This window comes from Lytechinus variegatus, chromosome 14 (genome assembly GCF_018143015.1).
Source record: "Lytechinus variegatus isolate NC3 chromosome 14, Lvar_3.0, whole genome shotgun sequence".
Classification (NCBI taxonomy): Eukaryota; Metazoa; Echinodermata; class Echinoidea; order Temnopleuroida; family Toxopneustidae; genus Lytechinus; species Lytechinus variegatus.
The window spans coordinates 16,460,338-16,475,682 of NC_054753.1; the positions used below are offsets into that span (position 1 = coordinate 16,460,338).

The 15,345-nt window shown below is 39.2% G+C and overlaps 1 protein-coding gene across 1 annotated transcript; it reads left to right on the top strand.

The window, feature by feature from the left end:
- The first annotated feature begins 1,327 nt into the window (after positions 1-1,327).
- LOC121427174 (adenylate cyclase, germination specific-like) lies at positions 1,328-15,240 on the top strand. Its single transcript, XM_041623437.1, has 5 exons — positions 1,328-2,909; positions 6,827-7,070; positions 11,092-11,190; positions 12,140-12,231; positions 14,238-15,240. The coding sequence occupies exons 1-5, from the start codon at positions 1,425-1,427 to the stop codon at positions 14,541-14,543; spliced, it is 2,226 nt and encodes a 741-aa protein (XP_041479371.1). The 5' UTR covers positions 1,328-1,424; the 3' UTR covers positions 14,544-15,240.
- The last annotated feature ends 105 nt before the right edge of the window (positions 15,241-15,345 follow it).

Sequence of the window (15,345 nt, forward strand, 5' to 3'; positions counted from 1 at the left end):
TATCAGAGTGGCAATCTTATGTGGTTATAGAGACAACTCCCTGTACTTTGTATTTACGAAATGAAAGATGCAGAACATCATCGAATGAACCAATAAATCGGATAAAATGAGCAAATGGTTGTGAAATTTGAATTTAACTGTTTCTTCATCATGTTCTTATAATGTACACACTGTGGTTGGTCAATAAAGCTCCTAACACAAAGATTAGCGATCAATCGCTAAATGAACTGACCAATCAAGATCAATGTTACAGGCGCATTTGGCGCATTTGGCACAAAATTCTGACCAGGAACCAATCAGAAGTGTTCTTTCCATAGAGATATATACTAGTAACGCCTAATTAGTATACATCTCTGTGGTTCTTTCATATTTCCAATTCATCGCTAACCTTTGTTAGGAAGCCCAAGGCTCTTAGAGATGATATAACATATTATTATTGAAGCTCTTTGATATTATCTGTATTGGGGAGATCACAGACTAGCTGGCGCTGGAATTGAACAACGATCAAGCTCAGAGGACAGATAATTTCCTCAAACGAATTACGAGGACAAAAAGGCAATATATAGAAATATCCTGCGGAGGAATCCTATTAAAGCTAAGACCATGATGTAAATAAGCTTTCATGAGTGGCTTTTCGTAGCTGATATCCGCTACTTATTGGATCAGGTGCGTTAAGATGTGTTTCCATCGAACACGCCAGGACACTTCTATGCCCTCCGAAGAGCCACTAACCTTTTAGGATAACATCATAATGACATTAACTGGAAAGGAAGGGAGGACACCCATATCTAAAGGATTTCAAAACAAATTAGCGGTTGGAGTGACTGAGATTAACCGACCCGGGGATCCATTAAAGAACATGACTAATTACGTTATCATTCCAAGAGTATACAAATTGGTGAGGGTGGAGGGGTGTGTTATAAAGCTCATAGGGAGTCCATCGTCCTTTGGTCAATTGTGGATTATTGTCTGCACTTACTTGATAGAAAGGCATTTTCCTCTAAAAAGTTACCTCTTCCATCTGTAAGCATAGTTATTCACCGAAATGGTGCGATAAACCGAACTCCACCAGTCTTTAAATTAAAAGGCGTTTCATCTCCCAATGATATCGTTTGGGACAAACATATCCAACAACGATCGAATATATCAGCCAAACCAATAATGATGTTGCAGTCTAAATTGTATCAACTCAACCGACTTCAAAATTATCAAGGCGATTACGTTGCTGCGAATGACATGGCATTGGATCGGTTTCCTTCGAGTGATTGCAGCATAAAACTGGCCACAGACATGACAGAATTATGAGTGAACCGTTGAATCATATTGCGTCAAAATTATATAATTTTGTGTCCCTTTCTTTTCTTTCTATCCAGATGAACGAGGATCATGGATGTCTCTACAACTTTGTGACAGTGTAAGTCAAGATGACTTCGCCAGAGGTAGTCTTGAGACCCGAATCCAAGCGCTCGCATATTAACGATAGCCGGAGAAGCAGCATCTTCACACTAGCCTTTGAAGATGAAGACGGTTGCCTTCCGCATATCTTCGCCTGCCGTCAAAATCTGGCAACGGAAAGGGGGAAACGACTGCAGACGGTTCGCATCTGGATTTTATGCTCCGTTTCTCTGGTTGCCATTTTGGTCGTGGCCATTGTCGACGTCCAGCATTACACCAATGAAGAGTTCAATAATAGGCAATCAAGGAATGCATTACGGCAGTGGGAGTGCCTCGATCCAATATTGCACTACCTGAGCGTAGAGGGTGCCTTAGATGCCCAGGTAAGGGTGATTCTTGAAAACCTGAACAGAACTAGTACATCGACGAATTCTTCACCACTCACACTCTTGCTATCTAATGCTACAACAGAAAATGACTCATCAACCCCAGAACCTTTCACAACAACCAATCCTACTACTCTAACTCCCCCTATAGTGTCACCAGCCATAACAGTATTACTGAGCCAGTTGTATATATTTCGTAATCGTACAGACACCGCTCTTGCCGACTCGTGTGCAGAGGATCTATTTTCAGAATCCGTAAGCAGTAACAATACAAGTTCTTTCAATACAGAGCAACTCAAGGACCGACTTGAGCAGCATCGCTGTATCACTTCGGACAAGAACAAAAGTAGCTACTTCTACAGGGACATCCGCAGAGAAGTATTATCACTCGGTTCAACTCCTCACGTGACGTCAGGGTACCTTGCAGTCCATTCTTCAAGGTCATCTCTGGCAAGCGAGATGGAACTCGTAACCCGATGTCTTGGGCCTTCTGATCACTTACCAAGTGACTTCATGTATACAGTGGAAACTCTTCAAGAATCGGCGCATACACTTTTACAATTTGCTGTTGACACAGATGCTTCTGTATCAAAAAGGGTCCTTGATGAAGTGCTGACCGCTAAGCTTTATACTGATATTTTGTATTTACGTAGATTAGACGTTCTTTCGCTGTGCAATACGACGGTCATTCCAGACAACTTCAGTATGGACCCTTACTTTGATACTATGACTCAAGTCCTAAAAACCCTAAAACGCGTGAACGACGACGTCCTGCAGGACTTGATCCAATCAACCGAAGAGAGACTAGACTCCACTCGAGCCCGTTTGGTCGTTGAGATCGTGGCAACGTTGTGCGTTGTGCTATTCTTTCCATTGGTGCTGAACTCTGTAGGCAACATGACCGGCTGGATTCACGACTATGCCCATCGGCTGAAGGAAAGGACTGACGAGTTAAAGCAGGAGAAGAAGATGACAGAGAGCCTGCTGTACCAGTTGCTACCTAGGAAAGTGGCCAATCAGATCAGGGCCAAACAGCAGGTCTGTGCGGAAAGTTTCGACGCCGTGACAATCTTCTTCTCAGACATAGTCGGTTTCACCAGGATCTCGGCTCATATCAACCCCATCGAGGTAATTCCACTAACGTACCTACGGGGGGCAGAGGGGGCAGTCTGCAATCCTGACGAGTCACAACCCATGCAAATGACATATCCCCGCCCCCCTAAAAACCTCCCCCCCCCTGACGAGCTTGAATACCTGTTTTAACATCCCTGACGAACTTGAAGACTTTCTTTTTTTTTTTTTGGCTTGTCAAATTATTCGACCGGTTTTGCCCCCCCCCCCCCTGTTTGAAAATCCTAGGTACGCCACTGGGCACTGGGTAATTCAGTTCCCTTTTCAGTACAATGTACACTCTCAGAACAAATGCAGTCAAAATGACTAGCTGAGTGCAACAGTACTGTTATTTTAGTCATATTTGACTATTTTCTAGTCGTATTTTAATAGAACAGAGTTATATCTGACTCTAAAATATGTCAGAAATGTGACAAGACATGCATGTATTACTTGCACCCGGCTGACTACTGGTCTAGTCAATTTGACTGATATGTTTCAAGAGTTTAAATAGTCAAATATTGAAAATTTGAAAAGTTCTTGCTTCTCACTTTGACTTAGTCAATGTGACAGGGCGGTACTATGTGGGTGTTCATGTGCAACCATTATGTTAAAGTACGGGGCAGCAAAAGGGGAAAGTATTAAGAATATAGGTCAGAGGCGTGTTGCACTATATTTCCCGATAAGCAATATAAAAAAATAGTCACGTTTAAGTCTTATTGCCCCATCCTCCTAAAGTTTCATTTAATCTAAATCATTTCTGCAACATTTTCATAAATAGATCAAACAAGAAAATACACTCTTATAACCACTCAGTCAAATTGACTAGACTAGTAGTCAGCTGGGTGCGATTGATATGTCTAGTCACATTTCTGAATTATATTCTAGTCACAAATAACTCTTTGCTAGTAAGTAAAATACGACTAGAAAATAGTCAAACATGACTAGAATAACAGTTGCACCCAGCTGACCGTATTAACTAGTCATTTTTGACTGATTTGTTTTTAGAGTATACAATTAAAAGATTTTGTAACGAAATATTCAACAAAAGAGACAATTTCAAACGTTTTATTTTCTACAACATATCGATTAATGACGGCTGGGGTGTTAGCCACTCTGTAAGCTTGACTGGCGTACAGATGGGTTGGGGTCATGTCCCCCGAAAAAGCTTCGAGCTTAAGAGAAATAAAGAGATAAAAGGGGTAATTATGATTATGATATCGCGTATCAAAACGTAGTTGAGTATAAATTATGCACATAGTTTTAATGGACCTATTATCATTATAGGCCACTCTTTTTCCTTTTTATTTCTTTCCGTATTTTTATTCCTTTCCGTATTTTTTCCCCATATGGCGACGCCCCCTGATTGTATAATATACATATCATAATCAGGTGTACAGAATTAAAGTCTTTGTGAATCGCCTTGTCCTATAATCTGAGGAACAGTATAAACTTGCCATTGCCTGGCAATGTTAGTATTATATACTGTAGAAAATAAAGGATGGTCGCTATCCATCGGAAATTCTCATTTTACATACTGCCCTCAGTACTGATTGATAATCAAGATTCTTTTGGGATTTATTTCTTTATACATACGTCCAATGTGTCGGTTTTACGTTTGCAAATAGATGGCACTCTTAAATCGTAAACAGACTTATCAATCTTACATTATAATAGTTATGGGTCTAGCTCACTGACTGCCTTTTCACACTGTAAAAATAGTAATTTGAATGATGATTCCAGTGAAAAATAAGGCAAATGACGATTTTTTTTTAGCACGTTTGAAACCAAGCTAGAATCACGCACGCTAATCACAATCACAAATTCAAATTGTACTCCGGAGGTATATCCCAAATAAGTTTCACTCAAATTACGGTACGAATTTTCCGTGTGAAAGGTCCCATGATTCTAAAGACGAATTGCAATCATCATCACAATGATGATTCAAGATTCACGTGTGAAAAGGCCCTTGCATTTATCAAAGGATTCTTTACATGGCTACCTTAAATCATAGACTTAATTAGGTTTTTATCGGCTTATGTGCAACGAGATACATATCACTCTCAGTAAAATGGCAAAGCGTTTCTCTCCGAGGCAAATCTCAGAGAATGTCTTCGATTTAAGAATTGTGGGATAATTTGGGGGAATTAGTTCCAAAAATCACGAGGGAGCTTTCGTGGCGTACGGAGGATCCCAGAACACAGTAATTTTTTTCTGGAATATTTTAGTAACCCCCTCATTTCCATTTATGCTCTATATTTTACTGCCGTTTTTTTTACGAAGTAAGAATGCCCTTCTGTAAAATTGTGCTTGATTTGTATTACTTTATATTACTTTGTATTATGTTTTGAATGGAAATGAAATAAAGAATAATAATAATAATAGGCATTTATATAGCGCCATCTATCTAGAAATATTCTATTCCGAGGCGCGTTGTTATTATTATTACCCCGGCTTTAGCTTGAGCTGCCTCTCAGCGCTCATGCATTCAAGGAATTAATCCTGCCGGGTACCCATTCACCTCACCTGGGTCGAGTGCAGCAGAGTGTGGATATATTTCTTGCTGAAGGAAAGTACGCCATGGCTGGGATTCGAACCCACGACCCTCTGTTTCAAAGTCAGGAGACTTATCCACTGGGCCACAACGCTCCAGAATTGAATTGAATAGATGTATTGAAATACCCTTCAAATGACAACGTACAGCTGAAGGTCGAGCCTTGGCGCTGACGAAAAATTGGAAATATGTCGTTCGTCCAGAGTCAAAGACGGCACTGCCAAGGACGGCACTTTTTTGATTCACCAATTTTCGACAAAGACCTCCAAGGGGGTGTTTCACAAAGATTTAAGTATGACTTAGAGTCGCACTTAAATGTCTAGTTGCGCGCAGTATAAAAGGCATGACAGCATTGGTCAGATCATGCCAAGAGGACGCGCACTACTGCGTATTGATCAATAAGATTGCGCGTTGCATATCATGTACGCGTCGACATTTAAGTGCGACCTAAGTCATACTTAAATCTTTGTGAAACACCCCCCAGGTTATTCTTTGTCATGAAGGGCATCCAATCCGTTCCCTGTTCTTGGACCATACGTACGTTGCCGTACAAAAACTCCCTATTTTATATGTAGGATGACAGACTGGTAGGATGCCGTGATTGAGTACGTTCCTCACCTAATGGCAAAGGGGACGTCATAATAGTTAATGATCGTGTCTTAAATCTCTGAGAATCAATCATGATATTGCCTTAAAATCTGCCATAAATACCGCCTCTTCACATGTATTTCTATGCAATTTCAATAGGGCGACATCAATTCATTCACGAGACGTCAAAGGCTGCGATGTTTTTACGTCAATGACGTATGTCATGCCGGCAAGATGATATGGGCACTGGGGAAATGGAAATTAATATGATGAATATATCAGAATTTAAGTGGAATTCATCCTGTTTTTAAACATTTCCTCACAAATAGTGTTCAAAGGTTTGAAGACAGTCATTTTCCTCATTTTTAAATTTGCCCTTTTTTGTACTTCTCTTAGTTCTCTTTACTTTTATGTCTTACTCTCTTAAGCGCCTTGAACATTTAATCAAAATGGAAAAGACGCTATATAAATTATATGTATTATTATTAAAGGGATTGATTTAATTGAGACAATGGGAGTTAAAACTGGTGATTCGGTTGTAAGTGGTCATGATGATAATGAAACTGGTGAAGATAATGATTATTAAGGAGGAGGAGGATGACGATGATGATGATGATGACAATGATGATGATGATGGTCATGGTGATGATGATCATTATAATCAAGATAATGGTTATGATGATGGTGATGATGAACGATATCAACATAATTTATTATCTGTGAAATATTCATGTCAGTTATAATTAGAAACTAATTTGATTCTATCTTCCTACTTATCCACCCATTTCGGCAGGTGGTCGGAATGCTCAATGACCTCTACTCTTGCTTCGACGGCCGAATCGACGTCTATGACGTCTACAAGGTCGAAACCATCGGCGACGCTTACATGGTGGCAAGTGGGTGTCCAGAGAGGAACGGTGATAAGCATGTCAAGGAGATAGCTACGATGTCCATAGACCTCCGCAGTGCTGTCAAACAGGTTCATGTCCCTCGCTCGCCATCCATCAAACTTCAGGTCCGGATTGGTATCCATACGGGTGAGTCCCTCAAGGCTATGTTTGCTCTCCAGAGAATGAGAAAGAATAGTGATTCCTCTAACCCGCTTGTGATTATAATAGTTCTGATGCATTTGGCGTTCAATGATTTAAGGGACAGAGCTGCACAGTGGCTGTCGGGCCCACGATCAATTGGGGAAAATAAATTTTCGGAGTATTTCTATTTTTTATTTCATATTTATGTTTTGAGCGATGATCTGTGTTACATCCGGGAAGGTGTAAAAGGGGCTTTAATTGTTGCGGGTTGGAGTCTATGGCTATCCTTGGAGCCTTTAAAGTGTCATCTACGGACGCTTTAAAGTGCCATCGTCTTGTAGAGATGACAAGATAATTCATCTCGCCAAGTCGACATTATAGCGTTTATTCAACATGGCGAGATACTTTATCTCACCAAGGCGACTGCAGGTTTTTGTAAGTAAACTTGGCTAGACACATTGGCCTGTATTCTGAAGTCGGGTTTCACATAAACTCAGGTTTAAAGTTGTGGTCTAAGTATGGATGGCCAGTTGTTACATAAATCACTTACAGTAGAGATATCATATTTCAGCTCATTTGGCTCTCAAATCATTCATGATTATATAGCAAGTATGAATAGATGATTGTCTTCACCATCGATGAATCAGGAAAGAGCACAGAAAACATAAAATTTATTAGAAATCTAATTTATTAAAAATCTTGACACTTTTGGCTTCCCATAATTTTAGCACAGAGTTTAACCATAGTCTAAGTTAAACGTGATTTCAGAATATGGGCCATTATCTCGCAAAGTCGACGTGTGAAAAATTATATGTTAACTTGGCGAGATGCTATATCTTGCCAAGTAAACATACAAACACGTGAATGTCAACCTCTTGAGGTACCTTATCTGGTTTATTTTCAATTGGTCTATTAAGTATTAAAATCATATTCGTCCAGTTACCAACTCGTCTACCATCATTTGGTCTACCATCAGTTCGTCCAATATTCACATGGTCTACTTGCCATTTCGACCAGACCACTCACTATTTTGTCTAATAACCAGTTGGTCCAATAGCCATTTAGTCCATATATCATTTGTTCTACTTGGATTTAGTGTTAATTCGGCAAAATGAATGGAAATGGAATGGACATTAGACCAACTGGTGAACTGGTGTTTAGACGAAGTGATGATTGGACCAAATGGTTGTTAGACGAAATGCTGATGGACGGAATGGCATTAGACTACATGAGGATAGACCATGTGGTGAGTGGACGAGTTTGCAGTAGACGAATTGGAAATTTACCCATTATCGCGCCAAGTCACCATCCATATATGTTAACGTGTATGGCAGCGAAAAAAACGAAATTAAATGGATAAAGGGCGTTTTATTGCAATTCATAGAGATAAAAATAGCAATATTGATTAATGGGTCTTTAATTTCTGGAAGAAGACACAAATTAAAACGAAAACGAAACCAAAAATAAACACAAACAAACAGGAAATCAAATTGGCCTTCAAAAAGGAAACAACTAGAACGAAATTTTAAATGAATAAACAAATCTCGTACATGCTAAGTGGGTGAGGATCAAAATGTATTTTGAATGGCTTTATTTTGTAACTGTTTTGGATCGTGTTCTATGTACCACATGACTTCCGAAAAAGAAAATTCAATATTTGACAAATTAGTTCTGAATTTTGGTGTATTAATTATAAGGCTTTACGCCCCCCCCCCCCCCGCCCATTGTGTGATTTTATTCCCAATTCCATATATTGCAAATGTGCACTTTGCATTTTTAAACCAAATTCACTTAATATTAATAAAATCACGATAGTAGTAATTGATGATGATGGTGATGACGACGATATAGGCGATGGTGCATGATGATGATGATGATATAGGGATCATGACAATGCCTTTGATGATGATGATGACGATAACGATGATGATGAAGATGATGATAATGTTAATGTTAGTGCTAGTGATGATGATGAAGAAGAAGGAGGAGGAGAAGGTGAAGAAAAAGAAGAAGGGGGAGGAGGAGAAGAAGAAGAAGAGGAAGAAGGAGGAGGAGAAGGTGAAGAAGAAGAACACTGTGTGTAGCGCTGTGAAAAACATTAACGGCGCCGACTCCCGCAATTATGTCACACATTATTCTCATAAACAATTCTTTGGAAATATTTATATATTTCACGAGGTAGCATTTATATGATGAAGCTTTTTATATCCAACGCACACCACCTGTAACGTAATTTTGAATCGTAAAGTTTGTATAGCTTCTATACTTTTCATGGTCAGAATAATGTATCCCCTTGCGATTTTAATATGACAGTCAAGCAATACTTTTTTTTCAATCCCTATAGGTGATTTACTCAATTTCTCTTTACCAACTATTTTATCCCCCAGTCCACTCCAATCTCAACTTTCCTTCCTCTATCTCTCTCCCCCTCTCTCTCTGGGCGTGTCATACCTCACACGAATACTATATTGCTGAATAAACTTTGCTCCTTTTTTATTTCCAATATGAAATCATTTCTGCAAGAAGCATGATTTTTAACCAATTTGGACATCATGATTCTCTTTTCCAACGCTTCCTTACTTGACACCAGCAATGTATGTGCACGTTTTATCCCTACGTAATATCATTGAACATATAGTAAATCCTCTAAAAGCTTGTAATACGATAAAGCTCACGTCGGCCAACCTTTGATTTCATGGACACCCTCTTTGATGCCACGATGTCTTCTTATTTCATATAACATCGTTTTGACACTGTGATTGCCAAATTGCCACTATCTCGTTCTAAGGGGAGTTCGTACAAGTCTGACATGCTTTTATATCGCAATGCTCGGAACTTAATATCATTTGATTCAATAGCGCTTTGAAGAAGCTGCATTACGCCTTCTTCAAAGCACTATTGCATCAAATGGCATGCTTTCATGATGAATTATCAAGTGGTCAAGAAAGTTTTGAAGGGAGAGGGGAGAATAGAGAAAGAGGGAGAGGGGAGGATAGAGAGAGAGAGATGGAGAGAGGGGGAGAGAGAGGGGAGATAGAAGTGATAAAGTCAATTGAGAGATGAAATGATGGAGAGAGCAGATGATCAGAGAGGAAGAGAGTGAAAAGGGAGAGGAAGAGATGATTCTATATAGATTATATTACACAGACCGGGAGCATAGATCGGAATGTAAAAATAAAAAGAAAATAACGTCTGGATTTGTAGACGAGGATATCAAAGTAAATCAAATAGATAGGACGAGAAGCTCCTTTAATGGACATGCTGGTAGACACAATATAATGAAATTCTGTACGACTGAAATTGTGAAAATTGTCTTATTACATTACCAATCTTACAAGATCTATATACTGTCACTGTTAGTGCCGCAGAAAACCGCCCAGTCATTGTCGTCTTTTTTTTGACGATGATCTTTCTTTTCGATCTAACAAATTTTGATTTTTTTTTATCCTTATTACAGTTTTTTATTTCGTCCATTCGCACAATATAATATTTTGATTTTTTTTCATCTTTTCAAATCATGGCATTGCAGAAAGAATATAAACATTTTTATTCTCTTAATTGTCCACTAAGCTTTCAACGATTGCATCAATAAGTCACCATATCTTTTTATGTAGCTGTTGAAAATATATCCCGTTGGCACCCCCCCCCCTCCCCTCCCCCTCAAAAAGTGGCTTGCTTGTTTACAATTGGGTATCATTGACGTTTGCTCTGCCCGACAAAGCATACACACCTGGAACATAATCTTTCATCAATTATTTCATTTCTTGCAATAACCAATTGAAAAACAAGAGAAATCAACATTACAAATCATGAATTAGACATCAAATGTACAATTTTTCGTGAATTTGGGTTTCATGATCAGTTTTTATGATAAGGGGAAAGTTGCCATTTTATATTAAAAAAAAAAAACACGGCCTTATTACCGTCTTAATTTAAGCCTTGAGAATTTCGTAAACTACAATGTATGTTAGGCTATATACTAATGTAAAGACACGGATTTTTCATCTTCTTTTCATCTTCCATTTAGGTCCCTGTGTTGCGGGGGTGGTAGGAATAAAGATGCCTCGTTATTGCCTCTTTGGGGATACCGTCAACACAGCATCACGTATGGAATCCAATGGATTACGTAAGTAGAAAATACTTTTTTTATGTATATTTCTGTTTTTATTGAAGAAATCATGAAAATAAAAATATTTACAAAATATAATTAATGAAAATACTTTGTGCCACAAGCTAAAGATGATGGGTTAACAAAATAATTTAGGCAGTCTTAGTACAAGCAAGGAGAGCTATCACCTGATATCTCCTTGTTGAAAGGGGTGGGGTCAATCAGAAGGAAATGCGAAGTGACTTTCACTTTTGGAACATCGTTCATGTAATTTCAATAATTTGTCCTTTCTTACTTCCTAGATAGTTTGTAAATTATAATAGCGTCATTGTATTTATTCGCTGTGTAAACATAATTCATTTCCAATGTTTTAATCGAGTCATAACTCAAATTGGCAATGAGCGGTCATATTATCTTCAATCTATCATCATAAGTATACGAGAGGCGGATCCACGGGGTCGAGGGTTCGTCCCCACCCTACAGAGGATAATGGGGAAAAGAAAGTTTACATAAATGCCCCCCCCCCCCTCCACCTACCCCTGACATCAAGAGGTGATCTGATTAGAATAATAAACCCCACGTTTGTTAAAACCTGGATCTGCCGTGTTTGGTTTGGTTGACCGCATACACATAAAGACAAATTCAACATACAATCATACTTTGTACAAGTATGAAGAATAACTGAGAATATTATCAAGATATAAAAAGATACGGATGGATAACTCTATTCAGAGCCATTGATATCATGGCTCGGTTCTTCCTAAAGGTCCAATCAAAGTAACGCAAGAAATACATTAATATCAAACATTTGAATAATCATGAATTTGAAACAAAATAAACATATTCGATGAACAAAATACTCTACTTAATCATGTAAATGAGATCTCTCTTTTTTTTGGTCAAACTTGTATGGTTCGCTTTCACGACCCTGACATTTTATTTTTCCTTGCTTGTTAATCCACTCCAGCTAATAAGATCCATTTGAGCGGGGAATGCTACGAGGCTTTGTCAAAAGACACGACCTACATCATGGAGAAGAGAGGGGAAGTACAAATCAAGGTAGTGTATAAAATCAGGGCCCCTCCTTACAAAGAGTTGGTCCTATCAACCACAACTATGGATGGCCAGCAACGTCAGCATCTCAAACGCAATTTTGTTAAATATATTTTCTAGATATGATGAATAACCATACATTCATTATTCGCGTGGAAATTCAGTGTGATTCTCTTTGTTTACTAACTACTATACTGTTAGAAAATTTATCCTTAAAATAAAAGAAGTTCCTGCAGCAAAGTCTCGAGAACACCTGTAATCTTACCAGATTGCGTAATCTTACAGGAAATTGGTATTTGGTGCATGGAACCTTTAATAAAATTTCCTTTAATAAAACATGGAACCTTTAATAAAATTTCCTTTAATAAACACCCTTTTTCTCTATTCAAACAGACCTGGGGCCTGTTGCAGAAAGAGTTGCGTTTAAACGCAAGTCAAAAAATCAAACGCAAGTCCCAAATGCGCGCTGTTGATTGGTTGAAAATCAAGTTGCGCATGATTTTTAGAGTTGCAATCGATTGCAACTCTTTCTGCAACGGGCCCCTGTTCTTTAAATTGCAGAAAAACTCCTGTTTTATGAATTTACAGAATGATTCTGTTATTGCTTTCTGCAAAATCTTTTTTTTCTCCAAGATCAGGTTTTTTTAACAGTGTAAGGAGATCGTGCGAATTTCCTGTAGAAAAAGAAATTATGATGTGGATGGATTTCCATACAGTTGAGATCGATTGGGTCAATCATAAAATTTTTGTAAGACGGGGCCCAATCAATGCCATATTTTTTTTTCCACAGGAAATTTGCACAGTGTCCTTTGTTAATAAAGAGAAGCGTACAGAATTTTCAAGAAAACGATGAATGTATATATGAATATACAACATATCTAGAAAATATTCATTAAAGATTGAACATTCATTTAAAATTCTGACGTTGCTGGCTTTCCATAGTTGTGGTTGATCGGATGAATCTAAATTCTTTGTAAGACGGGACCCAGATGTACGTTCTAGGTGGTGGTTATGGTAGTGCTAGTAGTGAGTTTTCGCGCAGCTGAGCGACGCAGGACGTTGCCAAGAACACACAAATTGTGTTGTCAAATGCCATTTATGACAAAAGCCAACCAAGAAGTCTTTATCAAAAGTTGGTGAATCGGAACATAAGTTTCGTCATGGAGCCTGCACAAGGACATAATGTCTGCTTCGAAACTTAGGACAAAACTTATGTCCGGTTCACCCTATTTTCGACAAAGACCTCCCAGCTGTTCGTTGTGGTTTGACTTTGCATTTTCAATAGATTTATTGTGTTCTTGAATTCGTTTTCCGTCGCGGTTGCCAAAATGTCCTTATAATGGTGGTGGCGTCGCGACGACGCGTCGGTAAGTTGTTAGTGATGGTAGCAATAATTATTAATTGTACACATTTATAAAGCGTTTGATATGAGAACGATGTGGTAGTGAATTCGGTGGTAGTTATGGTAGTGGTGGTGTTGTTGGTCGTGGCGGATGTAATAGCAGTGGTGATGGTGGTAATGGGGGTGTTGGTTGTGGTGGCGGTGGTGGTGTTGGTCGTGGCGGATGTGATAGCAGTGGTGAAAGTGGTGGTGATGGTGGTAATGGGTGAGTTGGTTGTGGTGGTGGTGTTGGTCGTGGCGGATGTGATAGCGATGGTAGTTGTGGAGGTGTTGGTTGTGGTGGCGATTGTGGTGTTGGTCGTTAACGATGTGATAGCAATGGTAGTTGTGAAGGTGTTGGTTGTGGTGGCGGTGTTGGTCGTGGCGGATGTGATAGCGATGGTAGTTGTGGAGGTGTTGGTTGTGGTGGCGGTGGTGATGATTGCGAATGTGATAGAGGTTGTTCGAAGAGATTTTCATCAAAATGTGATAAATCCCAAACGGAAAACAGGATTGAAGAGAAAAGAATGGCAAAAAAAAAGAAAAGGCTTACAAATTGAATAATAAACGTTAACTAATTGTCAATTATTGCCTAGCTGATTTTTTTAAAATATTTTGTTTCAACTTTCAGGGCAAGGGATTAATGACTACCTACTGGCTTATTGAGCGTGCAGACTTTAGCGAAGTGAACGACAGCGCCGTCTGCAACTGGAAACCTAAGAAAAGGAAGAAAGTGGCCTTAGACGCGGGCTCCCAGGATTTCCTATCCGTCTCCGAAAACTCGTCTGCAGCAAACAGCTCGATCAGCTTGAATTCGACCATCAAAGCGGCTGGGGATGCGACTGGTGACATAACGACGAACGAGGTGAAGCGGTTGCCCAGAATTCCAGGACAGGTTCCCGATGGAGATGGTGCGCAGAATGAAGCGGAAGCGTGATGCATTGTGGGATATGGAGCAGGTGGGGAATGAGAGGGGTAACCACCAATGTAACACGATGAATCAATGAACCAAACTGTCACATTTTGTTTAATCAATATTATTATTTTTATAGTAGTCTCCCTCGGATTACAACTAAATGAATTATAATCTCGTTCATGAACTCAAGTGATGCCGATTCATTTTGACTTCCAAATAATTTATGTCAAACACACTTCATTTATTCATCTACCTGTACGGCAAATATCATAAAGTCCAAAATATTGATGACTTATTTAGGGTGTGTTGGAAGAAAATATTTGCTATCCATTGCACATTTCTCTTGGAATTTTACAACCGATCGATCAACTGTAACCATAGCACATCATTTTCATACTCCTTGTTGCAAGTAGCAGAGTAGCAATCAGTTTCATTGTGCAATCAATTACAAGACTTTACGATCAATTTTGAGAAACGAAATTGACTTGCAATTTATCGCAAGTCTCTTATCGACTTGTAACGAGATTATTTGAGCCGTATATTCGCCCTAACGAAGGCGTAAAATATTCGCACGTAAATGCTACGGGCCTTAATCACTACATCATCGCCCAAATCGTCGATTTCTTGATTCACCTAGAACCGGGGAATTTTTACGACTGTTGATACATCAGGCAGCAATCACATATTGATGGTTTGGATTGCGGTTCACGGCGGTCCGCCCCCCCCCCCCCCCCCCCTGAAGTCGGATGTAATCACAGCCCTTATAGTGGGTAAAGGCAGGGTTACACCAAAACCGAATCCTCCCGAATACATTTGGACCGAT